The 27,500-nt window shown below is 49.0% G+C and overlaps 1 protein-coding gene across 1 annotated transcript in view; it reads right to left on the bottom strand.

Moving 5' to 3' along the window:
- The window catches only part of LOC118783209 (glutamate receptor ionotropic, kainate 4-like), a 148,309-nt gene that overhangs the window by 61,596 nt on the left and 59,213 nt on the right, over nt 1-27,500 (bottom strand). Inside the window, exons 3-4 of the mRNA XM_036536963.1 lie at nt 9,595-9,759; nt 6,278-6,375 (exon numbers count right to left, since the gene is read on the bottom strand). Coding sequence (XP_036392856.1) covers nt 6,278-6,375; nt 9,595-9,759 — 263 coding nt within the window. The remainder of the gene's footprint in view (nt 1-6,277; nt 6,376-9,594; nt 9,760-27,500) is intronic.

The raw sequence follows: 27,500 nt of genomic DNA, 5'->3' as shown, positions 1-27,500 counted from the left end.
CCAGCTCTTAGACAAGTTAAACACTGACCACCTGATACAAAGTTCTCGCCTCCTTTGGCTCTAATTAATTCAATTTCCCCTGAGACAGCCAGACAGTACTGACTCTGAAACAGACGCGTCCTTTCTGAATGACTAAAAAGTTAAACTGAACAGCATTCCTTTACTTGTCTTTCCTGAATGCACTGTGGTTTTTGTGTGAAGCTGGAATTACTGGGGACTCTGCAAAGCTCACTAATGAGCATGAAGACCCAGTAGCACCTGCTGACTGCCCCTGAAAAGCATCACTTTCTCAGGGTGATCATTCTGCTGTTTTCAGAAGGAAGCCATCCCCTGAGCCCCGCTTACAGATCTCTCGTGGTTCTTGGCCACTTTGCCACGATGCAAGCAGCACTTAATACATGTGTCCTCATGCCACGCTACAGACTCTCATACTCCCATTGCCTTGCAATGATCCTGAATGTGCTTCGAGGCTATGGGGACGTATGTGTTTTCCACTGAGTTCCACTGTTCTGTGTTTCAGCTGGGAGGGTGGGGGTGGGGGGTTAGGTACACAGCTAATAAACGTTGGATTCCGCTTGGCATGTGGTGATACAGGGAGCCAATCAACACGGTTTTGCCAGTCAGGCCGTTATAAAAGCTCAAAGCAAGGCACATATGTACTGATCACTGAAAACATGTTCATCCCAACCTATCACTGAACACCATTCCAAACAGTGCCCTCCCACCAGTCTGTCATCCAAACTGAGAACTATCTTAAGAGTGAGAGTGTGTGTGTGTGTGTGTGTGTGTGTGTGTGTGTGTGTAAGTGAGTGCGTGTGTGTATAAGTGAGTGTATGTGTATGTGTGTGTGCTACTGAGAAGGATAGCCCATGTAGACATCAATAAAAGAAATGAAAAATAGTCTCAGAGGAGTGGAAAGAGATCCATACTATAATTATCACAGAAATAATCTACTGCATAACTGAAAAATCATATTACCTGCAGCCCTGCACAGGCGTGAGAATGGCTTACATTATCTTTGGCTGTAAACTCATCCTAGTGAGACTAACACAGGTCTGAAAATGGATGAATGCTGTTTCATTCCAGCACAGAAAAATCTCTCTTCACCTGAGAAAGGATGCAGATGACTTCAAATAATGACCGGACCACAGAGAGTTCACAACAAATTAAATATGAAAATATTTAATTGCGTTTATTTACCTTTTTTGGGGCATCCATTATTGAGGCAACCCTCTAAGAGCAACATGCTCCGGCATTTTTGATCAAATGAAGGCATCTGTGTGTGTACCAGCCATCAACATGCTCCGGCACTTTTGCTCAAATGAAGGCATCTGTGTGTGTACCAGCCATCAACATGCTCCGGCACTTTTGCTCAAATGAAGGCATCTGTGTGTGTACCAGCCATCTTTGTGTTTCCAGCGGCAACCGTGGCAGCAGCAGCTCTGTGACACATGCGCTGAGCAGCACTGGATTACTAATCAAGCTGGAAAATAAGAGAAGAAAGGTCTCCTTCCTGTGTTCAGTGCACCTGCAGCCTCACCTGGGCTTTGTGTGTTTGCAGGTGAATCAGCAGCCTGCAGAGTGAGGTACAGACTGGCACCTGAAGCAGGTGAGTTCTGCTCCCCTTCAGCGCCGCGCACTCCAGACTCCAGTATCTCTGTGTATGCACACAGCATATATACCTACGCTATACATATCATATAGCGCTATAATATTAAGAGACTGGCCAAACCACAGCCTGGACCCTCCTTCTCACACAAGTTCAGAAATGCAGATCTCACTCCAGCTCTTTCTGAGGTCACAGATTAGTCTCACAGACTTTTTATAATGTGCCATTAGCAGGTGACTAATTATACCACAAATGTTCTTATGTACTTTCTGCACTTATGCCTCTTCGCAGTTCGCTGAACCTCTTTTGAAGTAAAAAGAATGTGGCCGTGACTGGCCTGCCGGCCAGGGGGTGTTTGAGCAGGGGGATTTTGCTTTGGGAAGCACTCTTTCAGGCTCGTCTACAGCACTGGCACTCAGTGGAGTTGCATGCTGGGCTGAGTGATTGAATTAAGGCATTTCTCTATGAACAGGGTAATTTCTGTTAAATAGGCCTGACAGAGGATAGAATTATTACATAACTGTTCTAAAATAATAATGCCGATGAGATAATCACGAAGTAGCATAAATGCTGACAAACAAGCGCAGAGAGCCATTTCATTGGCAGATTGGTTCCACTCTCATTCCCAGGAAATCATCTGTATCTGCCTCTGGTACCAAGATAAAATGTAATTCCTCACGCCTGACCAAGTGTATTAATCCTAAATGGATATGTGCTGTCAACAGTAACCTAGGAGAGTGAAGTGACCCAAAACAGGCCCGTGTTATGATCTGATTACAGTCTGTATTTAAACACATCTGGCCCAAAGCTGACAGGACTGGATGCATGTCCTGCCTTCTCCCTTCTGCAGAGGCACTTTCAGATATGTGTCTGTATTGTATATCTCTGCATAAAGGCCATGCAGAGTAAAAGCCTTTTTATGTGAATATTACCTTGTGAAGATTATGAGTGATCAGGGGCTCTTTAATGCTTCCAATTATAGTTCAAAGCTCAGGAGGAGCTCTCCATGTGTTCTGTGTGTTTTCCCTGTGTGTCTGTGTGTGTGTTTTCCCTGTGTGTCTGTGTGTGTGTTTTCCCTGTGTGTCTGTGTGTGTGTTTTCCCTGTGTGTCTGTGTGTGTGTTTTCCCTGTGTGTCTGTGTGTGTGTTTTCCCTGTGTGACTGTGTGTGTGTTTTCCCTGTGTGACTGTGTGTGTCTATGTGTGTGTCTGTGTGTTTGTGTGTGTCTGTATGTGTGTTTTATGTGTGTGTGTGTCTGTGTGTGTGTGTGTGTGTGTGTGTGTGTGTGTCTGTGTGTGTGTGTGTGTCTGTGTGTGTCTGTGTGTGCCTATATTCTCAGGAGACAGAGGTCGATCCTGCCCCAGACTCGTGATATATCGAATAGCTATTCTTAGCGCAATAACAGCTATCCCTGGCATGTGGCGTTAGGTTTCTTCCCGTATTGTTTTCCCTTTGGTCAAACCTGATGTGGGAGCACACCTTCAGTTTTCCGGGCTGCTCACTCTCAGCAAACAGCACAGCTGCTTTCTAACCCGAGCCATAGCGCTCAGCGCTGAAAGGAACGCCTCACCCACTGACACACTTGGGACCCCCTTGTGTTTATTTTTTCTTATGGGGAAAATTAACAATGTATCAGAGAGAAATAGTAACATTCTCTAATAAAAACATTTTAAAAATTATTCTTATAGATCCTTGTTTCAAGATGAATGACATCAAAATGAAAACATGAAAGCATCCCTTTGGGGGGGGGGGGGGGGGGTCTTGTGATGAGACGTGTATCCGTGCGGCGGTGTGATGGAGCATAACCCTAACCCTAACCCTAACCCTTTTCTTGTGATGAGACGTGTATCCGTGCAGTGGTGCGATGCACGAGGAGCAGATTTTCACACTGCAAATGAGGACAAATGAGTGCCAGTGTCATCCTATCAGCGGCAACGTGCAGCAGCTCCGCCCACAGAATCAATGCTCTGAGCCAATTACCTACAAGCGGGAAAAGTGACTGTCCAATCATGCGTGGAGGTCACTCCCACCAACAGAACGCTTCAAGTGTTTCCATTAAAAAAAGCAAAGGAAAACCAATGAGCCTTCCAAAAGCAGTACAAAGATAAAGAGTAGAGAAGGTCTGTTTAATGCTCTTCCAACCAGAAAAACAAACCCAGCTCATTATCTACAACAACGAGCCTCTGTCACACCCGCCTGCTGCTTACTGACCCACGCAGACAAGGACATCAACATACTCTATAACTACAAAACTCATTTCTAAAGGAAAAATACGAGCACTGCTCTCATTGTCTGCTGCTGCGCAGACAGGCTGGGGCAGGATTACTGTGAGTGATGAGCTGGGCTGTGGTGCTGGCAGGACATGTCCTGGGCCGGTTCTCGCCTGTCCCTGTTTGCCAGGCGTCCCCCGAGGACAGACGAATTACTGCCAGCACAGAGTGCAGCTCACAGAAGGTGAGAGGGGCAATATTCTTCCTTCAGTTTACAACAACAAGAAACACACAATATTCATTAAAATTAATGCTCACTTTGCCTCTATTCCTTACAGTACACACATGCACATGTTTTATGATACATGTGTACGATCAGGGTATAATTCCACAAAGGCTGTGAAACTTTATGATCTGATTTGTAATAACCTGAGATGTTATGCAGTGGTGTCTGCAAGCCTGGCTGCAGCAGAGCGAGGAGGGAGGAGAGAGAAACATGGGCTGGAGACAAGCAAACACACTGAAGATAAAGCCCAAGCCCCCCTCCAGCCTTTCTGCAAATAAACACATACACGGCATTGGTGATATATACTTTTAAGGTAAATGTTTCAGCCCACAGCTAAACTTTTTCAAAATGTGTCACTAGACTCCTGTGGCAGATGGAGTCCAGGCTGCCCAACACCCCTTCACACTGACTGCAACAGTTCTGGTAATATAACACCAGTCTAAACTCAACTAAACTCAGATGGTAACTTGCTGGCATTATACACAAGCTTGACTTTACATATAGAGAAGATAGATATATTATGACTTACTGCAGTATAGCACCTAATCATCAGTATCTATGATCTCATAGCAACAGGCTCAATTTTCATTCGATTATTGCAGGATGGCTCCATGGTCCTCAGGGGTGAGTGTGATTGTACAGGACTCCTGTCTGTCCCGTCCAGCATGTGAGTGGTGTGGTTGGGGCCCAAAGCCTCCCACTGCTGGCCTGCAGGTGCTGTTTCAGGGAGGAGCCAGGAGCTTCAGAATCGGCATCTGCGTGTTGCGCAGGGGGTCACGGGGGTCATCTTCAGAGTCCTGACAGGAGCAAAGTGTCCTTCCGCTTTAAAGTGTGGGATATTTCCCGTTAAAGAGACCCTCACATGCTCCGAGTGTGCTGTGCTGTCAGGACTCATCAATGCAGTTCACCTCTTCCACTTTTTCTGTTACCTTTCCATCCACAGACATTCAGGCGCAGTCAGACACACACACACACACACACACACACACACACACACACACACACGCTGTGCAGCCACGGCACAGCTACAGAGGCCAGGTGCAGGCGTGTTTGTGACAAAAGGAAGTATCACAATGGCAGGTAAATCATGTGATCTCCCCTGATGCCCTAAGGTAAACAATGACGCTCCCCAGGCAGGTGGAGACAGAATTCACAGAGTGGGAAAAGGAGGGTTTATTCCACTGGGATCTTTTCACAGTCAAAATGGCAAAACATGGGGAAAGGGAATGACCAACGTCAGCCCAGACAATGCAGCAGCATGTTGAAATCTGTCTGCTCAGACAATGCAGCAGCATGTTGAAATCTGTCTGCCCAGACAATGCAGCAGCATGTTGAAATCTGTCTGCCCAGACAACGCAGCAGCATGTTGAAATCTGTCTGCCAACCTTTTTTACCAAGATGGACATTGGCTATTAAGTGACCAGGTTCCAGTAAGTGACCAGGTTCCAGTAAGTGACCAGGTTCCAGTAAGTGACTAGGTCCTAGACAGGTGGGTGCAAAAGGACAGATGTCTGCTCATGAACCTCAGGCTTCATTTGGTTCATTTTTAAGTGGCCATCCACCTGAGATCAATATGACTAACTCATTTTAATCGTCTGTAATCTGACGGCTTTAGAGGCTACAGCTGCCTGGGAGAGACGGTGCTGGAACAGCAAGCACTGCGGGGAAGGTCTCTGCTAGGTGTGTGCAAGGATGTGTGAAGCTACTTGTGAGAGTTGTGTGTAAATTGGTGTGTGGGATACCTTCACCATCAAACAGGGATTGACCAGGATTAGCTTACACACCTTCTGTTGGACTGACGGAAAACAGCATTTATAATTCAGCAGATTTTAAAATCTCCATGTTGTTGAAGACAAGGTGTTACATTAAAAAAATATGGCTGTCATGAGCCTATTAAATTTCAGCTGAACTTCCACTGCATATATTTCCATAATTTTGCAACATTAAACTATCATGAAATATTCAAGGTTAGAGCCCATGGAAATAAATGCCCAAATGAAAAATTACAGATATGTGTAAAAAATGTTATTTTATCTAAAGCTGTTCTGAGATCAGCCCCTGATGCTGATATGACGCGTCCCTGGAAGGCGTGTTTGGAGAGTGAGTGGACTCCCCTGCTCCCGTGAGCTGCGCTGACAGGCTGGGGCCTGCGTTTCCGCGGTAACGGCACTCACCTCTTTCTCTCCGCAGATATTGCTGATGATGGAGTTGGACGCCGGGCTGGCGGAGGGACCCAGCACTGCCACCACCCCCTTGGACACGATCTGGCACACTGTCGGGAGAGGCACACAGCAGTCAGTCAGTCCGCACTGGCAGCAGGTCTCAGTCAGTCCACACTGACACCAGGAGTCAGTCAGTCAGTCAGCACTGACACCAGGAGTCAGTCAGTCCGCACTGACACCAGGAGTCAGTCAGTCAGTCCGCACTGACACCAGGAGTCAGTCAGTCTGCACTGGCAGCAGGTCTCAGTCAGTCCGCACTGACACCAGGAGTCAGTCAGTCCGCACTGACACCAGGTCTCAGTCAGTCCGCACTGACACCAGGAGTCAGTCAGTCCGCACTGGCCGCAGGTCTCAGTCAGTCCGCACTGACACCAGGAGTCAGTCAGTCTGCACTGACACCAGGAGTCAGTCAGTCCGCACTGGCCGCAGGTCTCAGTCAGTCCGCACTGACACCAGGAGTCAGTCAGTCCGCACTGACACCAGCAGTCAGTCAGTCCGCACTGACACCAGGAGTCAGTCAGTCCGCACTGGCCGCAGGTCTCAGTCAGTCCGCACTGACACCAGGAGTCAGTCAGTCTGCACTGACACCAGGAGTCAGTCAGTCCGCACTGACACCAGCAGTCAGTCAGTCCGCACTGACACCAGGAGTCAGTCAGTCCACACTGGCATCAGGTCTCAGTACGTATAAAGAAGATAGCCTGAACAGAAATACCTCCATTCTTCTTATTCTGAATTCAGTCATTCATCACAGAGTCTGAGGATAGTTCTGTAAGAAAGTTCATTAACTCCTACTGCAAAACACGTGTAAAAACAATCTTAGACTACAAAAACAACAGTCTGACACCATTTTACAAGCTATATGCACATCTATAAACTACATGAATTACAAGATTATCCAAATGCATTACTAGGAAATGAGAATTGTAGTAGCAGATGTAAACTGACTTGTTTTCTTGAAATATTCATCACTGTGTTGAATTATTAATTAGAATTTTTAATATTTGCCTCTCATTTCCCTGCACATGAGTATGGCCTTAATCTTCCTGCCAAGGAACAACAGGTAATTTAATAAGGACTGTGGAGTGGTGTGCGTGTGTGTGTGTGTGCACATGTGCGTGTTTGTGTGCGTGTGTGTATGCATGTGTGTGCATGTGTGTGTGTGTGTGCACATGTGCGTGAATGTGCGTGTTTGTGTGCGTGTGTGTTTGTGTGCATGTGTGTGTGTGTGTGCACATGTGCATGAGTGTGCGTGTTTGTGTGCATGTGTGTGTGTGTGCACATGTGCATGAGTGTGCGTGTATGTGTGTGTGTGCATGTGCGTGAGTGTGTGTGTGTGTGTGTGTGTGTGTGTGTGTGTGTGTGTGTGTGCATGTGTGTGTGTGCACATGTGCGTGAGTGTGTGCATATGTGCATGAGTGTGCATGTATATGTGTGTGTGTGTGTGTATGTGTACGTGTACTTCGGGGCTAGCACAGAGTGAAGGAGAGTGTATGGGAGCTCCTGGGATTTGGCCTGGATCCACAAAGCCAAATTTGAGGAGCAGAGAGTGATTAATACATGACTCCATAGCTCTCTGCAAACACATGCAGATATGGGGCCTTTCTGCTGTCCCCTCACAGGGTGCTCTCGAAGAGAACTATATTACTTCAGTTCATTACCATCCAATCAAATCGTGACACACACTCAAATAGGATGCATCAGGAAAACAAGCTCCCCCTTCAAATCTAATCAATCTGCGTTTCACTCCACTTTAAAACAAACAATACCTGATAAGAGCCTTTTTCTGTATGTTAATACTGAGAACAGAATCACATTCAAAACAGAATTGCATATTCAAAGCCCACAGCCTGAAGTACCTCACGAAAAACAGCGCCACTGTAAGGATAGAGCACACGCACACTCGCACACTCACACACTCACACAGTCTCTCACACACAGTCTCTTACACACACACACACTAGTGACACACATGTTCGCAACTGATCCGAGTCTTTTGAACGGCTCTTTGGTACGATCGAAGGGATCCAAGTCGTACTTGAGAGCCGTTCATTTTATCTTTGCGCCCAAATTTCATTGCGTGCTCTAAGTTCAGTCAGTGTAGCATAGTGGTTATGGAGCAGGAATCGTAAGTAAAGGGTCGCTGGTGTGATCCCTGCTGAGAGAGACAGACAGAGAGAGAGATTGATTGATCCCCCCCTCCAATTGTTTCATGGTGGTTACGTTGCAAGGCACAAATACACAGTGACATTAGGTCTGGCAATACGAGTATTATTATACGATATGATTATTTCGCAGATAAACCTAGTAACCCCCACCCCCTAAATGAACGATGAGCCGTTCTTTTGAACAGCTCTCGGAAAGGAACGGAGCCTAAGATCTGGCTCACTTCAAAGAGCCGTTATTCACATCACTAACACTAAAACTAACACTAACACACACACACACTCACACACTCACACACGCACGCACACACACACACACACACACACACACACACTGTGAAGGCGAGCCTTCACCACCTCTCCCAAAGGCCTAATTGTCAATTGTGTATTAATCATTGGGTAATTGTACGCACATGTTGGCAATTTGTAAGGGAGCCAGCTGACTGGTTAATGAGCCACACCCTGCTAACTGAAGGGGATTAAATACAGGTGTGGCTGCAGAGTGGAGGAAGGGCTCGCTTTGGCCCTGCTGGCTTGCACAGGCTGGTTTCCTTTGTTTTGTAGTTTGGCTTTTATAATTAAATACTGTTTGTTTTTATTATTTATAATTTATAATTTTGTTCTTTTGGGCTCATTTATTGGAGAAGTAACGGCCAGCTTCTCTATACACACACACACACACACACACACACACACACTCATACACATGTGTGTGAAGCAGAGGCCAGCCTTAGACAGGACTGCAACTCAGGCTGGAGTGGACAGTGTGCTCTGCTGAGGACTCTTAAACTTACACTTAATTACATTGCATTCACTGGCACACTGGCATTTAGCAGACGCTCTTATCCAGAGACACTTACATACAGCAGGTTACCATTTTATCCATTTATACAGCTGGACATTTACTGAGGCAATTTAGGGTTAAGTATCTCAGCCAAAAGTACAGCAGCAGCGCTCTAGCTGGGAACTTAGTTAATGATATTCTATTTACTGTAAAAACTGCACACATTGTAGGTCATCCTCCCTTGGAGCTGTATTGGAGATTATAATAAAGGTGATGAGAACTCATATTTACGGTTGAGTGTAACACAGAAACACAGCACTTACTGGTCTCTCCTGTCTCGTACTCGCTGTCTCTCAGCAGTTCGAAGATGTCGACCTCCAGCTTGCCAGTGGTGGAGCGGTTGGTGGAGCGGTTGATGCTGTCTTTGGCCAGAGTGATGGCCAGACGCTCCCCCCGGCTGCACTCCATGGGATCGTCCAGAATGGCAGCTAGGAGAGAGAGAGAGGGAGAGTCAGAACCAGAGAGTCAGGGTTACAGCTGGACAGCCTGGAGAGAGGGGAGAGTCTGGGCCCGCCACAGCAACACACCCCACCATCTTACATGAGCTTGCAGACAGAGGACATATTCTCACTAATATTTACAAATTGGGTCCTGTCTGTAAGATATGATTGGAACCAAGCTATGGCTTGCAGTGGGATGCCAGTAACATGCTCTCTCCTATTCAGGGAGATGTTATGGCTGATGGTACTGGAGGCTGCAGAGAGGTGAGGATCAGGATGGAGGCACGGCCAGCATCAGCATGCAATTAGAACGAGGGCAGCCTCAGTGCTATGCATGGCTCTGAAGCCTGACTGAAATGGCTTACAGAAGAAGAACAAGAAGATGACAACAATGATGATGATGATGAGTATGATGAAGTCATATAATCCTGTTGGCATAACCTAGGGTCTGCTGAAGGTAGCAGCAGGGTGCCTGATGATTTTGATTTTTTTTTTACTCTCATTAAGATGGGGTGAGTTGGACTGCATGCTGCTTCAGCAGAGCCTTTATAGCATTTAGAGAAGATGGAACACAGCATGGTCCAAAGCTGAAGCTTTTGGCAAAGTGCAATTAAATTCCACACTGAAAACGTGTACATTACTAGGCTTAGATTTCCAATTACAGCCACTACTCTTCATGAGAAAGTGCCACGGGGGTGTTTGTCTCACCTCTGAACTTAATATCCTGGGGAAAACTACAGAATTGAAAAATAATTAAGGAAAACATGGGATGTGTGTTCTTCTCCCATTTAAAACCTTGACCTGCCCATGAATGAGCCCTAAACCTTCTGACTGTTTACCTCTTCTGCAATGTTAGAAAGCTGGAAGGGAAGTCTGTTTAGAAATGGAATTATTGACTGTCTGGGTTGCACCTGTAACAGGTTTTCTGTTCTGCACTGAAATATGGGAGCTCTTGCCGCTGCCCCCCCCCCCTTTCCCTCGGTCTCGGGGAAATTGCTTTCTGTTCTCACAGGGAGAGCAGCAGAGGCTGGAGCGGAGCACTTCTCTCAGTCTCCGCCCCCTGAGGCTCACCACAAAACACCGCAAGCGGAAACACCAGGCGCCTGCTAAGCGTGGAGGCTTTCACCGGCCTCCTGGAAGGAGGGAAATGTGGAAGGAATTAGCTGCCTGTTGCTGTGTGCAAACAAACCGGAGTCTCAAAGCCAGTCATACAGAGGAAGGCTGGCTGAGAAAAGATGACCTTTCAAACGGTTGCTGTGGAAAGTGATTGAGTGTCAAAACACAAAGGAATTGCAGGGCAAACCTGGAGTACCATTCATTCTCACAGCAAAATCTCACAGCGAGCAAGCAGGCCTTCCCTTTTTAACACACCCGCGAACAAGACCTGCTTCTACACAGCGATACCGTGCAAAAGCAAGACGAGCTCTGCACCCGGATAGACCATGCAGGTGCAGCCCAGACAGAGGAGGAAGGAGGATGTGCACTTCATCAGAGGGAGCGCTCGCTTTCGGAGCCTCTTCCTTCAGCATCACCCACCTCGCCCCTCCCCCACCCTGACCCGCGGCAGGGTACACCCCATCCCACAACAGGGTACATCACCAATCCCCCACTTTCCCCATCAGTGCTCCTGAGAGGGGTCCCGGCTTTTACGGCCCAGGCTGTGACCTCGTCTCTCAGCTGATTTACGCTTTCACAGGCTGTTAAACTTTACCGCGTCAAAGCACTTTCAGCCATTCCATCAGTGGGCAGCGGGGGGGGGGGGGGGGGGGGGGGGGGGGGGTGGATTCAGGCCCCCATTAAACACTCCTTATTCATAATGTCTATTAAATCAACAGCATCTCGCAACTAATCAACTCAAGTGCTTAAAAGCTGATCAAATAGACCACCTTGCCATCCGAACGGGAATTAACTGCGGAATAATATGCTTCCCAATTAAACAGTGACATCGTAGAGGGCCTGGATCAGCTGGAGGATGTCTGCTGCTCACAGGATGCTGTGCAGAGAAACTGAGAGAACTCAGTGCACCACAGAACACAAGGAGACACTACAGGGGAACCCAGACAAGTGCGAGCAGGACTCTGTCAGACATCACAAGGGGGACACGCAACGGGACAGAGCCGAAATTCACCTCCCTCTGCGACCTCACACCTTACTCTGTCTCTATGGTTTGGGTCATTGCTCACTGTCACCTAGCAGCGCCTGAAACATGCAGATGAATGAAAGTCTCTTGTGCCCTGCGAGTTTAAACCATGGCTTTTGTGTGTCCTGTTTCTCAGTTGGTCCCAGCTGTAAATGAGGCATAACTCCTCCAGCTGTCCCTGTACTGGTCTCTTTCTCCTGTCTGGCAGAGTCCGGGATGAATGTCCGCAGAGGCTGTTCTAGGCTGCGGGCAGACTCTCAGTCACCACAGTGGAGCCACAGACTCACCCGCACCAGCCACCAGCTACCATCGAGCGTGGGGCTCCTGACAGCTTGTGTTTCTGTCCGATACACTGACTCTCTGGCTGAATCCTGCTGGTACACGTATGCATGACATCCTCCCTACCCCTCAAAAATAAATAAGCAATGCAAAATTAAAGTCCTAAAGCAAGTGCCTGTGTGTGTGTTCATTCTGGTTCACCATCTGAAATCAGATTCCAGTTTTCTTCAGAAATGTTTTATTGAATCATGAGTGAATGTTTGAGATGCAGCGGGTTGATTCCTGTTCAGTAGCGATGGAAGCTGATACAGATGCATCACTCAGGCCACAGTACTGTGTCTTCATCAGCTCTGATCTGCTAATGTTTGCTCTGAAAAACATTCAAACACCTCCAAACACAGGCATTTTGCAAAGGTAATACAAGTCTGGGTGGCATGCTGTTTTATAGGATTTAGCCGATCTGTAAATAGCACACAGACTATTAAATCCAGCATGGTGAGAGAGTCAACAAGTGTGCAGGTGGAATGGCCCTGAGACGAGCACACTGCCACTGTCTGCGGTATAAATATCCTCAGCAGATGCGCTCAGAGCACAACGCTTAGCACTGAAGGCAGAGGCTTTTTCCACTCTAATGAACATAAATGGAAAAAGTTAAACCACAGGCTTGCTGTTCCGTCTTCACAGGCATGCAAATACACTACAGGCCCACTGGATGTGTGAAGCAGGAAAGACAATCTGATGTGCTGACAGGCAGGTTTCTTTAACAGAGAAAATGTTCTCTGAGGTGAACATGTTTTCATTTTTCCATTATTATTCCAATCATCATATTTATTTATTTTTTCAAAAGATGCAAATTTCAGACAATTTTTAAAACAATTCTTAACTGTGGATTAGTTGGATTTGACATGGAAAGCCACTGTGGTAACTGTAATTATGATTTATAGTTTGAAACATTGACTTTACAATCTCCTGTGAAGATTCTCTTCTTGCTTCAGTTGCAGTTTTGACATGTTCTATTCCGGGCAGCTGGTGAAAGCCATTGGAGTGTAACTCTGCACATGAGCTGGTGATTCATTTCCCCCTCACCGGAAATCACTCTGCACACTTAATGAATATTACATTAGACACTATAAAGCAGCTTGCCATCCTGTCTATAGGAATGCAAATGTGTTTAGTTTTCTGCACTGATGCTAATTAGCACTCTGGCTGTGTGGTGGACTCAGTGTGTTTACTGCAGGGATAGCTGGGTTGGGGGGGGGGGGGGGGGGGGTCAAAGGGTGGGGTCGAAGGTCAACAGTGCTCATGGCGTGTCTGATTGCTGTTGCGATCTCTCTGCAGTGTAATTACAGGACTCCATCCTGACAGGTACAGCAGAAAACACAGCCCCTGTGGTCATTTAACTGTCTCTCCAAGGGAGCAGTTTCACACCTAATTAATTCATTTTACCAATAAGATTCGCGTTGCTGAACTCCTTCCAGTTGGTCGACTGATTCTAACATGGCACACTGCTGCTCTGCGAGGCAGGTGGGTGGCCGCACCTTTATGAGTGCTGGTGGGATTTCAGGAGAAATGACTAATTAGTCCTTCTGGAAACCTCATAAAAATGTGAAATAACTCAAATTTACAGAAGGTACTGTACACTGCTACAGTGTTACTTTGATAATGGGAGTCAGAATAAGGATGCCAGCGAGCGCAGCAGTCTTACAGCAGGACTCTGTAGCACCGGTGCTGAGGTTAGGGGTTAGAGGTTAGAGGTTAGGGTTAGCGCTAGACTTAACATTAGGTGGTGGGTTAGGGTTAAAACATCCTGTAACCTGCCCAACCACCATCCTCCTCAGGGTTATGTGTATCTATGATGGAAATGATACAGGATTGGCTGTTTAGAAGTCCAGGACTGGTTTGCATGTGAAAGATGTGAAATTCCACAGCAATGTGAGAGCCGTCCATTGCTGGTAACGGCAGTAATAAAAGGCTGGACTGAAAAGCAGCTCCTGCTCCCAGGCCAGGCGGAGAGATCTCATTTCCCTTCATGTCGTATTTCCCTGCTGACAGGGGGAGGCAGGCGGCTCTCCTCCCCTGGCTTCATTACCCAGGATGCACTGCTTCCCAGGGTCCTCAAAAAGATTCCCCCAGAGTGTTCGTCCCCCTCAGGGGAGTGAAGAACAAAAGACTGGGAGAAGGAGAAGGAGAAGGAGAAGGAGAAGGAGAGGGAGAGGGAGAGGGAGAGGGAGAGGGAGAGGGAGAGGGAGAGGGAGAGAGAGAGAGAGAGGGAGAGGGAGAGGGAGAGAGGGGGGAGAGAGAGAGAGGGAGAGGGAGAAGGAGAGGGAGAGGGAGAAGGAGAAGGAGAAGGAGAAGGAGAAGGAGAAGGAGAGGAGAGGGAGAAGGAGAAGGAGAGGGAGAGGGAAAAGGAGAAGGAGAAGGAGAGAGAGGGAGAGGAGAGGGAGAAGGAGAGGGAGGGGGAGAGGGAGAAGGAGAGGGAGAGGGAGAGGGAGAGGGAAAAGGAGAAGGAGAAGGAGAGAGAGGGAGAGGAGAGGGAGAAGGAGAAGGAGAAGGAGAAGGAGAGGGAGAAGGAGAGAGAGAGAGAAAGAGGGAGAAAGTGTTCCTCTCCCTGGTAGGGGAGGTTATTAATGGAAGTCATTAGCGCTTATATGGCTGGCTGTCCTGGTCTGGCACCCGGGGAAAGAGTACAGTGCAGGTGTGTTTATATCTCCTCAGCCTATACCGCCCCCACACACACTGTAGCCCCCTTTTTATGCTTAGCGCAGTCAAATAAGTAAAGATACAAAAAGTTGCTGCAATCATATAAATAGTCCTACTAGCAGCAGACAGACAGGAGTCAGAGCTCAGGTGTGGGGACAGGAGTCAGAGCTCAGGTGTGGGGACAGGAGTCAGAGCTCAGGTGTGGAGACAGGAGTCAGAGCTCAGGTGTGGGGACAGGAGTCAGAGCTCAGGTGTGGAGACAGGAGTCAGAGCTCAGGTGTGGGGACAGGAGTCAGAGCTCAGGTGTGGGGACAGGAGTCAGAGCTCAGGTGTGGAGACAGGAGTCAGAGCTCAGGTGTGGGGACAGGAGTCAGAGCTCAGGTGTGGGGACAGGAGTCAGAGCTCAGGTGTGGGGTTGGCTGTACAGTGTACACCTGCACACATCTTAATTCCCATCTCGTCATGCTGGCAGATCATCCAGGATGGCTCTTCAGCACAGCACACTGCACACCAGCCCCACATTTACCAATAAATTCATCAAGAATCTTCCTCATAAGAGACATCTTCCTCATAAGAGACATCTTCCTCAGTAAGAGGCATCTTCCATGGCTCTGTGAAATGAAGATCCTGTCTTCAATGAACAAACAACAAATAACAAGCATACAACATCGTCTGTGTGGCCACACAGGACTCTCACATTAGTAAGCTCAGCGACACTGAAATGCAATCGTTCCATTCTTCATACAGTCTCCACTCAGTACAGCTCACATCTAACCCTTATAATGCAGAGGTGAGTGTTTCTCCTGGTTCACAGTCGCACGTCGCTGCAGCCGTTGTGTGTGAACAGACACACAGCAGTGTAGGTGTGGAGCGGGGAGTGCTGTAACACTCCACACCTGCAGTCAGGCTCATGCAGGCACAGGCTGAAACAGCTTCTCTTCATATGCAACAGTGTGAATAGACTGCTGCTACAGAGGAGAGGCATAGTAAGCAGCACACAGAGGGCAGGCAGCCGGGGCAGCCAGCCGGGGCAGCCAGCCGGGGCAGCGGCTTTCACTGTCACCCAGCTGACTGCTGTAGCGCTGAGCTGCTTAACCCTCGCAGAGCCGGGCTGCAGGGGAGCCCGCTGGCCCACAGGCTCAGAGAGTGGGCCGTTTGAGACAGTGACTGCATCCCGTCGGACCGCAGGACAGGGGCAGGTGAGGGGGGACACAGACGCAGTCAGCCATTCCAGAGCAGTGCAGGAGTGCGGGGTGGAGTAGCTTTCTCACTGAAAACTGACTACGGCATTACTGACTGCCATCACAAACAGTACAGCCAAGTTCTGTGGATCAAAGTACCGGTCAGACCAGGACAAGGCTCAGGGGAGTGGCCTGATGATCACCAGGGAGGTCAGAAACCCCCACGCCCCCACATGTTGGGCCTGGAGTCCTCAGCTCACCTCTCTGGCCCAAGCCTGACTCTTGGTTTCCACGGAGATCCAGCTGGCTTCTAAGGGGACTTCCGTTCAAAGCTCTCACCATTCAGTGACGCAGTGTAAAGTGATACTGAGGGTATATCTTGTACTTTTGAAATTTCAAACAGAGGTTATGGAGCTTTGCAGAAAATACCTCTCTTTACGGTAAGGAGACAGCAGTGAAATCCCTTTACCCACAGTGGGGAACAGGGAGGTGCATGAATACCATCCAAGCCAACAAAGTGGCGGAGCGCTACGCTGGAGTGGGGGGTGGGGGGATGGGGGGGTCTGTGTGAGAGGAGTGCTTTAAAGCTCTTCCAAGCAGACATGCAGAAACTCTGAAGGCAGGTGTTATCTCTCCGTCTGCCTCGGTGCTGTAATTCCACAGACATGCGCTCTCCCTCTCCCAGGAACACACGCAGAGGTAGCAAGGACAATGAAACCCGCTCTTTCCACACAGCCAGCTGCAGCTACCAGCACCTCCTGCTGGGAGAGATTAGAAAGAAAGCTGGAGTGGAGGCCAATCACAAACAGGAGTGCTAATGCTCACAACACGACATTTACATTTGATGCTACAGTTTGATGTGCAACACAATTATTCCGCTGCTACCATCTGTATGAGCGAGACATTGAGTTCGGTAAGAAGGGGGCAGACAGAGTGGCCAGGCCTGTCCTGTGCTGATGTACAACAGTACTGACAGAAGAACACTGAGCACAATCTCCTGTCCTTTGTGTATGTGTAAACACCTGACCCCTGGACCCACCTGACCCCTGGACCCGCCTGACCCCTGGACCCGCCTGACCCCTGGACCCGCCTGACACCTGGACCCACCTGACCCCTGGACCCGCCTGACACCTGGACCCGCCTGACACCTGGACCCGCCTGACCCCTGGACCCACCTGACCCCTGGACCCGCCTGACCCCTGGACCCGCCTGACACCTGGACCCGCCTGACCCCTGGACCCGCCTGACCCCTGGACCCTGGACCCGCCTGACACCTGGACCCGCCTGACCCCTGGACCCGCCTGACACCTGGACCCACCTGACCCCTGGACCCGCCTGACACCTGGACCCACCTGACTGCAGGTTGAGTGGCAGTTTCCCTCTCATTTCCCCTGCTGTGATGCCCCAGCCTGTCAGACCCACAGGGCTCAGGCCTACCGAGAGTCTGAGGAGAGGGACTCCACCCGGGCGCTACAGGCCCACAGAACAGTGAGAGGGGCCTCTGCACCCCGCGTCTGAGACAATCTCCTCTCTCTGACCCTCCAGCCAGCAGAGGATCCTCACTTCACACAGCTGAAGGGCTCTGAGAGCCTCAGTAAGCCTGACACACCTGAGCTCTCCTCCACAGCGCCTGCCCTCCACATACCCAAACTCCGCTTCAGAGAGGCAGACAGGCAGCCTGCGCTGGAAGCAGCTCTGGGGCTTCAGTTACTGACTCATTGCTGCATGGAAGCACTCTGTCGTCTGTGAGCAGGACTGGTGTTCAGCGCTGCAGTGAGTGCCTGAGCTGGGGTTCTGGCCACAGGGGGACACGGTGGCACACAGCACTGCACCCCACAAGGACATGACATTACATTCATTTAGCAGACGCTCTGTGCCAGAGCGACTTGCAGCACCAGAGAACAGACTTCTGACGACTGACCTCTAACTGCAGAATAGCTGCTGATGACGGGGTTTGCCTCCCAGTGAACCTCTCTGTGTCAGTCACTGCTGCCATGCACACCGTCAGCTTTCTTCCTTCCTTTCCCTCCCTCTCACACATTTATGACCACTAACACTCTCACCCCCACCATCCCAACACTCTGAATAAGCACACAAAGGAACAGAACAGTCCATAAGGAGAGAGAGCTACAGTCAGTGTGAATGTAACAGGCACAGTCAGGTACATTTAGACAGGTACAGTCTGTATGACCGTGATACTGTTGGTATGGTCTGTTAGAGTGTGACAGGGACAGTCAGTGTTGCAGGTACAGTGTGTATTGCTGTAAGCAGCAGCAGGGTGAGTTTCTGTTCGATCTCGCCTGGTCTCCAGGTGAGTGTAGTGTGTAATTCAGGAAGGAGCCAGCTGCTTGTACACCTGTGTGTCTGACTCTGCTCTCTTTGGGGCCCTTTGATCTGAGTTTACATGCCACTCCCCGCAGGGCGTCTGTGTGAACGTCTGTCTGAGCTCTGGTGCCCGGCCCAGCAGCTGTGCCAAGCTCCTGCCAGCCCCCCCTCCCCCCCCGGCATTCTCATAGCGCCACACTCCAGACACACAAGGTGACACTGACCTACACTTGCTATCGATCCAGTGAGCCCAGCGTCACCCTGCTTTCCTGCATCAGATTTCTGTGCTTCTAGGTTCAATGAAAGGCTCAGGCCAGCCTTTCTGTTCCCAGCCATGTTTCCCACAGCTCTGTACCCCTTCAGAGAAGAAGACCTTCACTGTGTGCTGCTGGTCATAACCTGCAGGGTAGTCCTGAAGAATGACACTGACACAGTAACACACCTGACTGCACTGTATTAATATCATAAATGCAAGCGATGATGATGCATCAATCTGTCATCCTAACGTCATTCCTGTCCGCACAGTGCTAATAACACATCAGCCTACGAAGTGTTAATAATATACCCGACCGCACAGTGCTAATAACACATCAGTCTATGAAGTGTTAATGATATACCTGACTGCATAATAACATATCTGTCTGTACAGTGTTAATGGCATATCTGTCTGTACAGTGTTAATGGCATATCCGTCTGTACAGTGTTAATGGCATATCCGTCTGTACAGTGTTATGACACACCTGACTGTACAAGGACAGAAGAGCAGCATCATGGGATTTATGGCAGACGCAGCTGCTGAGGGTCAGTGATGATAATGTCCCCACATGGTGTTTTATTACCTGCACAGAGATTACTCTCAGCAGGTTACAGCAGTGAGCACCGGCCCCTAACCACTGCATCTAAACCTTCATGCCAAACACCTTGTGCTAAATGTAAAGAAGGTGCTACAATAATATTTGCAGAAGAACTTTGTATTTTGTAAAAATAAAGTTCTTCTTCTTCTTTCTCTTCATCTTTCTATTATTATTTAATACTTATGGCTATTATCATAATACCTGCACGGGAATCATAGCTGTCCTATCAAAGCATCAGCATTGATTGACTTGATGTAAAGTTTTGAAGAGCCACCAGAGGAATGCTTATGGTGACCCCACAGCTCCTGCTCTCTACCCATAACCCCCTGGAGTTATTGCCAGTGTTCTGATGAGCATTCAGTCTGCCCACGTTTGTGTGGACACACTCCTCCACCTCTGTCAGCTGTAATGTCCAGAATCAGTCCTCTTTTTCCTACAGGTGAATCCAGACACATCTGGGCTTTCATTAGCCCTGCAGAACAAACCCAGGTGTTGTGTAGACTCCACCCGGGTGAGGGTGTAGGGCCTGTCAGATCCCGCAGAAGCTCCTGTGATACTGCATTCCTCCTTACACTGCCTGGGAGGCCGCAGGGAGACCCACTCTGCCCTACAGGGTCACATTCATCATCTTACTATCCAAAGACACTAGGAGTCATACTGACATATTCATGGGGCAATCCTCCTCAGCTCTCTGTGTGATATATGTGTATGTAGCGGTACAGACACTGAATCATTAGTGCTACAGCTGAAATATAGTGCACTTGTGGGAACGCTGCCACAATTCTACAATTCTATAATCTGTAACAGGGCAGTAAACTACAGAAGCCAGATACATGGTGTCATTAATGAATAACTGAATGGACACTATAAGCAAACTGCACATCAGTAAAGGACTGAACCTACATAAAATCATTTTAAAACTAAGGCAGCTGGTTCATTCATTTTTTACAAGTGTTTTTCAGAGTTAACATCATAAGGACAGATCTTTATCAGAAGGCCCTCCATTTCTGTGGTTGAAATGAGAAGGAAAAAAGATGTTGTCTTTGTGCAGGAGTGAAAGTGGCACAACTGCTGACTGCTTGGAACTGCAATCAGACGCTGCTTTTTCAGCGGCCGTGCTGTGTTTCTGAGTGAGTGACAGCTGTCTCTGCCCTCCCTGGCCTCGCGGGATAATATCCTGATCCTTCACAGTGATGGACAGCGCAGAGCGCGGCTCTCACGCGCCAACCCGAGAGGTGAGCTGTTTGGAGGCAGACAGACTCTATCAGACGAGGGCAGAATATCAGAGGCTGTAAGAGACACTCCTGAAGTGATGTCTGAATCTGTTAAAATGCACTGCACTATAATCTTATATAATGCTCTTATCTGTTCCAGGTTGCATGGCTGTCAGTCTTGATTGGAGGTGAGCTCTGAGGTAGTTATCCTGCCTTTTCTCTGAGACTGTGCAAGCTGCTTTACACAGGAAACTACACAGTACAGGAAAACAAACTTTGGCCAGTGTCAGGATGGGTCTCTGGAGGCTGCAGGCGGATGACTCAGGCAGATTGCGTGGACTTTGATGTCCTTGCTGTGGGCAAGTTCTGCTAGTTTCTTTCCATGTCAAAGACAAACACAGAGGACCTGTTCTCCTCATTATTCTGGCTGTGGACCAGTCCTTTTCAAGCTATTCCACATGCGTTTCTCACACAGGCAGCTGCACGGCCCTGGGGATGTGTGACCAAGATGGGCATCGGCTGGGCATGCTGTTCAGTGATGTTTTGTGTGTGTGTGTGAGTGTGTATGTGTGTGTGAGTGTGTGTACGTGTGTGTGAGTGAGTGTGTATGTGTGTGTGAGTGTGTGTACGTGTGTGTGTGTGCGTGAGTGTACGTGTGTGTGTGTGAGTGTGTACGTGTGTGTGTGTGTGAGTGTGTATGTGTGTGTGAGTGTGTGTACGTGTGTGTGTGTGCGTGAGTGTACGTGTGTGTGTGTGAGTGTGTACGTGTGTGTGAGTGTGTGTGAGTGTGTGTGTGTGCGTGAGTGTACGTGTGTGTGTGTGAGTGTGTACGTGTGTGTGTGTGAGTGTGTACGTGTGTGTGAGTGTGTGTACGTGTGTGTGTGTGCGTGAGTGTACGTGTGTGAGTGTGTACATGTGTGTGTGTGAGTGTGTACGTGTGTGTGAGTGTGTGTGTGTGAGTGTGTGTACGTGTGTGTGTGAGTGTGTGTGTGTGAGTGTGTGTACGTGTGTGTGTGTGTGTGTGTGAGTGTGTACGTGTGTGTGAGTGTGTGTGTACATGTGTGTGAGTGTGTGTACGTGTGTGTGTGTGTGCGTGAGTGTACGTATTTGTGAGTGTGTGTACGTGTGTGTGTGTGCGTGAGTGTACGTATTTGTGAGTGTGTGTACGTGTTTGTGTGTGAGTGTGTGTACATGTGTGTGGGAGAGTGTGTGTACATGTGTGTGTGAGTGTGTGTATGTGTGTGTACGTGTGTGTGTGAGTGTGTGTACGTGTGTGTGTGTGTGAGTGTGTGTACGTGTGTGTGTGTGAGTGTGTGCATGTGGGTGTGTGTGTGAGTGTACGTGTGTGTGAGTGTGTGTGTACATGTGTGTGTGAGTGTGTGTACGTGTGTGTGAGTGTGTGTACGTGTGTGTGTGAGTGTGTGTAAGTGTGTGTGTGAGAGTGTGTGTACGTGTGTGTGAGTGTGTGTACGTGTGTGTGAGAGAGTGTGTGTACGTATGTGTGAGTGTGTGTACGTGTGTGTGTGAGAGTGTGTGTACGTGTGTGTGAGAGAGTGTGTGTACGTGTGTGAGTGTGTGTACGTGTGTGTGTGAGAGTGTGTGTACGTGTGTGAGTGTGTGTACGTGTGTGTGAGAGAATGTGTGTGAGTGTGTGTACGTGTGTGCGTGAGTGTGTGTACGTGTGTGTGTGAGAGTGTGTGTACTTGTGTGTGTGATAATAGATCTAGCTGGCAAACCGTAAACTTAAACACACCATACAACTTAAACACACAACTTAAACAACTGTAAACACACTCACTTATTACGTGTAAGTGTGACGGAGCTGCGCTGTTCTACTGTATTCTCATCAATAATGTAAGAGAGAGTAGCTTCCCCGGCTCACCTACGCGCCAGGACACAGGAGACAGCGCGGCGATCACGGCGACCTGTCTCACAGCGCAGGGGTGTCACGCTGTCTGCCTGACCAGCTCTGTGGTACCCACCTCCTCCTGCAGCCTGACCAGCTCTGTGGTACCCACCTCCTCCTACAGCCTGACCAGCTCTGTGGTACCCACCTCCTCCTACAGCCTGACCAGCTCTGTGGTACCCACCTCCTCCTGCAGCCTGACCAGCTCTGTGGTACCCACCTCCTCCTGCAGCCTGACCAGCTCTGTGGTACCCACCTCCTCCTGCAGCCATGCAGGTTCCTCTTTACCAGCAGAACTTGGCCTACATTCCTCCCTCCATCTCTTTCACTGTCTCTCTCTCAGGTTAGGAAGACTTTAGCCTTTAGACATTTGCTCTTCTCAACAGCCCATTCTGATTCTGCTTCAGCAAAGTGGTAGTTTGTTTGAAAGTGATTAAACTGACCATTTCTGAGGAGATTTTTTCCATAGTCCATGAAATGACAACATCCAACAGCAAACATTGTGCAGAAAATCCTCTACACAATGTTTAGCACTGTGCAAATACTCCATCACAAAAGTGGTTCGCTGAGAATAAATGACTGGTTTCAAAAATGACTTCATTTGGCTTCTGTTTTGAAAAATGCAATTCATGAAATCATGGATCCTTCAATTTTATGGGTTCATATTTCACACCTGTCATTAATAAGTACATCATTATACAGGCCCCTGCTGCGTAATTACAGCATCCGGATCGGGTCTGAGGCAGGCCCCTCTCTCTGCCTGCACCAGCCAGCATATCAGCTTCCTGTCTCTCCTCATCACAGCAGGTTTGCTTCCTGTCTCCTCTCCTCTCTCTCTCTCTCCTATCTCTCTCTCTCTCTCTCCCCCTGTCTCTCTGTCCCCCCCCCTCTCTCTCTCCCCCTCTCCCCCCCCTCTCTCTCTTCCCCTCTCTCCCCCCTCTCTCTCTCCCCCTCTCCCTCTCTCTCTCTCCCTCTCTCCCCCTCTCCCTCTCTCTCTCCTGCCCCCCTCTCTCCCTCTCTCTCCCTCTCTCTCTCTCCCTCTCTCCCCCTCTCTCTCCCTCTCTCCTCTGTGTCTTTGTCTCTCCTCTGTCCTTCTCCTCTCCCAGGCAATTATGCTGCAGTCTGTCTCAGAGCCCCTGTGGACATAGTTAGCCTGAGTGACAGGTAATGACACCCACTGAGAGATCACCTTTTCCCAGGGTGCAGTGCTGTCCACCGCAGGATGGCTGCATCATTGCATCAGAAGGAGAAGATAGCACTCTCACAGCAGCCCCCCCGACCCCCCTGCGCCCCCGGGCTCTGTCCAATTGCCCAATCTCTGACTGTCTGTCTCTGCTTGCTCCAGGTTGTGGTGAGAGGAATCCTGTTTGAGGCTTTCAGGATTCATTCTGCCTGGGGTGGGGGGTTGGGAGTGGCAGTTGGGGGCGCGGGGCGTGGGGTGAGGGGGGCGTGGGGTGAGGGGGAGGAGTGTTTGGCCACAGCAGGGTGAGAGTGAGCACATCGGGGGTGCCTGCCCACAGGCTGCGTTTGGGAGCAGGCCGCAGTACCAACCTGTCCTGCACAGTGCAGAACCCTGCTGTATGGAGATAAGGCAAGGCATAATACTGTATCCTCAATAATAATAATATGAATGCTCCTGTTACCAGCTAACATTATCACCTCTACTTGTTACATTCTGTTTATGTTCTTTTCTGTTTAAATTCAAAAATTCAACTGACTGGGTCAATATCAACCAGGACATTAAGCTAACTTAAAATCAACGGTTGAGATGATAATCAATAAAAACAGTGCTCATTAATTTTGAATTCACAAGGATGTGAAACCCTGTTTCCATCAGAAAAGACTGTGCAAACACTTATGCCTTGTGAATGTTTTCACTGAATAAACCATCACAGAAACACCTGTGTCTCCACCGAGAGTGAAAGCACAAGGCTAACAGCACAGGGAGTGGATGTGACTCTGCAGACTCCGGCAGAAGGACATGTGGTTGTGAACAGCCCCATGTGTTCAGTGAGCTCCGCTGTGCAGCTCTGTGCCACTGCAGCTGCGCAGGGGTAGGGCAGTAGCCCTCTCTACATCTCCCACACAGGGCTGCGCTGACCCCAGATCAGTTCCACCTACTGCATGGCATAGAGATAGAAAGCTGTCAGGGTTAGTGGGGGTACTGAGCTCCAGGTTTTGGGGGTCGGTTGATTGAGGCGCCTGAGTAGTTTGCCTTCCTATTGTCTTAGATAGCCAGTGCAGAAAAGAGAGACGGCTTGCGGCAGATACACAGCTGCTGTCTGCTTAGGCAATGATGGCTGTATATTTAAAATCAGCCTCTCACTGTGTCTATGAAGGCTGAGTGTACCTGTGCGCCCACATCGAAATAAAGCTCCAGCATCAACCAAAGGCTGTAACACAACCAGCCTCCTTAGAAGTCAATCCCATCCTGCCTTTTAACCCAGGCAAGACCCTGTGCCACAGACACCCCCCGGGTGTAGCAGACTTCCTGAGGCTGAATGTGAACAGTATTCTGAATAATGAGATTACCTCCACCACACAGTTGCACACTGTGACAAAACAAAACATCTGCTGGCATTCCAAGATTCCGGGGTGTAGCAGGCAGACAAACCAAAGCTCAGAGAGGCCGGAAAGAGCAGCTCTCTCCGCTGACTGTTAGTTACCTTCCATCAGGACTCTCCACTGATTGATGGACAAAAGTAAAGAAGAGTTACACATACATGCCAGGATGTATTTATAGCAACCAGCCAGAGAACTAAGACCTCTGCTGTAATTAGAGCAGAAATGCAGCTTTCAACAGTTCCCCACTCATGCTCCTTACAAAAGAATAAAACCAGGTTTCAGAGCAAATCATAAAGGATCACCTCAAAGTTGTGCTACAGAGAAGAAAGAGTAGGTACACACACACACACACACACACACACATGCGCGTGCGTGCGCACACACAAATACACACTCTACTTGTAATGTGGTCCCTGTATCATGTACCACTTCTACGTACATCCTTCACCTCTTACCTGTATTGCTTTATGGACACACTCATTGAACAGTGAGCTCAGGTGAGGCAGTAAGTCAGTGTTGGTTTCCTACTGTAGATATTAAACTCAATGTACAGCAACATGGTATTACTGAGCCCTCTGAAAAGCCAGACAGACATCACTGCTCTCTCTGAACCCTGTAAAATGCAGAGCTTCCACACCCACACACCACAGCAGAGCTCTCTTTCTCACACTCAAAGTCTGGATCAAACTTGCAGACAAGCAGCACAACCTCATGCTGGAAGTGTCCAAAGAGTTAGGAAAGGGGCTGGGAGTGGGTGGGTGAGTGCCCCCCCCCAAAAAAAAAAACAGCACCGCCATCACTCCAGGAAAACAGCGAGAGTAAGTGAGAGATCTCCTCCCACAGAGACAGTGTTGGGAGACTGTGCCTGCCTCAGAGGTCACAGGGAGATGGCACAGAGAGATAGTGACTGTCTACTTTACTGTCAGGCCTGGCAGTGGCACCCGTGACACCACAGTCACCTTCCACAGCCCATGTGAGCGCACTCCATAAATCACACAGCTTGCAGACCGCATGCTCGTCGGGAATATGAGGGAAATAACAGCCTTCACCCTCAACACCACCCTCTCTCATTTATTTCTTCATTTTAAGCTCACACTATTTTGCTACGGCCGAAGGAAAATGAATAATTCAAACATAAAATAAAGACAGGCAGAAGATGTAGAGTGGAGAGATGTGGCTGATATGAAGACTGCTTCTTGGTTAATGTTATTCGGTGTGAAATGAGTTTCTGAAGAGCAGAGATATTTGCCTTGCTGCCTGGCCTGCTCAGGCTAGACTGTGGGTTTCTCTAATGGAACTCCTAAAAGCCAAATGGCCTCATCGCCATCTCTGTACCTCAGCACTGCTCACTTCCAGCTCTTCTGCTGGGCTGTCATGTCACACTGAGATACCGCTCAATGCGTACAACTGTTAAGTGTTTCATACGTGCAGATTGTTTTCAAAATGTTTGCAATGGTTTGTAATATCTGTGGTTAATCATAGATCCAAAGCCTCGCAATGAGCTCTTTGGGGAGAGACCTGGCTGGTTCCTCCTGACACAGCAGCTTAGCCACAAACCTGAAACACAAACTTAAACTGCCCACAGGATCACCTGACACTGAGACTCTGGATCCAAATCCAGGTGTGGAGGAATTTCACTCACTCGCTGCCTGAGCACAGACAGGCAGAGGAAGAGGTTACTGCTGTCAGTGCGACTGGACCTCTTTCATCTTTAATGTGGCTTTTATTTCTCTGCTTTACTGTTGGGGTAACTGAGGTGGGGCGCTCAGGGATGTTCATTTAATTCTGCAATGTACGGAGAAATATGATGGCATTGCAAAAACACCAACAACAAAAATAATGTTACGTTTCTTTCTGAGATGGATTTCCTCAGCAGAATATGTTCAAGGAAGGAAATGGTGAAAAGAAGTAGTTAAGTTAGTCTTATAGTGAGAAAACACTTTGGCTACCCTGTTCTTTGAGCCAGCCTCCCCCCTGATTGCAGTCACTGATTTCTGGAAAAATTTCCACTGTCTACAGCTCTGCAGAGGCCTGTTAAAAATGAAATTACATAAAGGCAGATGTCAGATTTCTCATAACATCTGTATCAGTCAGCTGCACACTGCCACAGCGCAGCTCTCTAAGATCAGCCTGACGAGCCGGATCAGTCAGCTGCACACTGCCACAGCGCAGCACGCTAAGATCAGCCTGACGAGCCGGATCAGTCAGCTGCACACTGCCACAGCGCAGCTCGCTAAGATCAGCCTGACGAGCCGGATCAGTCAGCTGCACACTGCCACAGCGCAGCTGTGTGAGACTCCTCCCCTTTGGGGCTTGTCTCTGCTCAGAGACAGTAACAGCGCTGATGCTAATGCTCTCCTCAGTCTTCTCCACCGAGGCAGGAGGCACAGAGCCGGGGCACGAGGCACAGGGCCGAGGCAGGAGGCACAGGCACGAGGCATAGGGCCGAGGCACGAGGCACAGGGCCGAGGCAGGAGGCAGGAGGCACAGGGCCGAGGCAGGAGGCAGGAGGCACAGGGCCGAGGCAGGAGGCACGAGCCAAGGCACGAGGCACAGGGCCGAGGC

This window comes from Megalops cyprinoides, chromosome 9 (genome assembly GCF_013368585.1).
Source record: "Megalops cyprinoides isolate fMegCyp1 chromosome 9, fMegCyp1.pri, whole genome shotgun sequence".
Lineage (NCBI taxonomy): Eukaryota > Metazoa > Chordata > Actinopteri > Elopiformes > Megalopidae > Megalops > Megalops cyprinoides.
The sequence above is the reverse complement of the archived record's forward strand: the minus strand, read 5'-3'. Positions and strand labels throughout refer to the sequence as shown.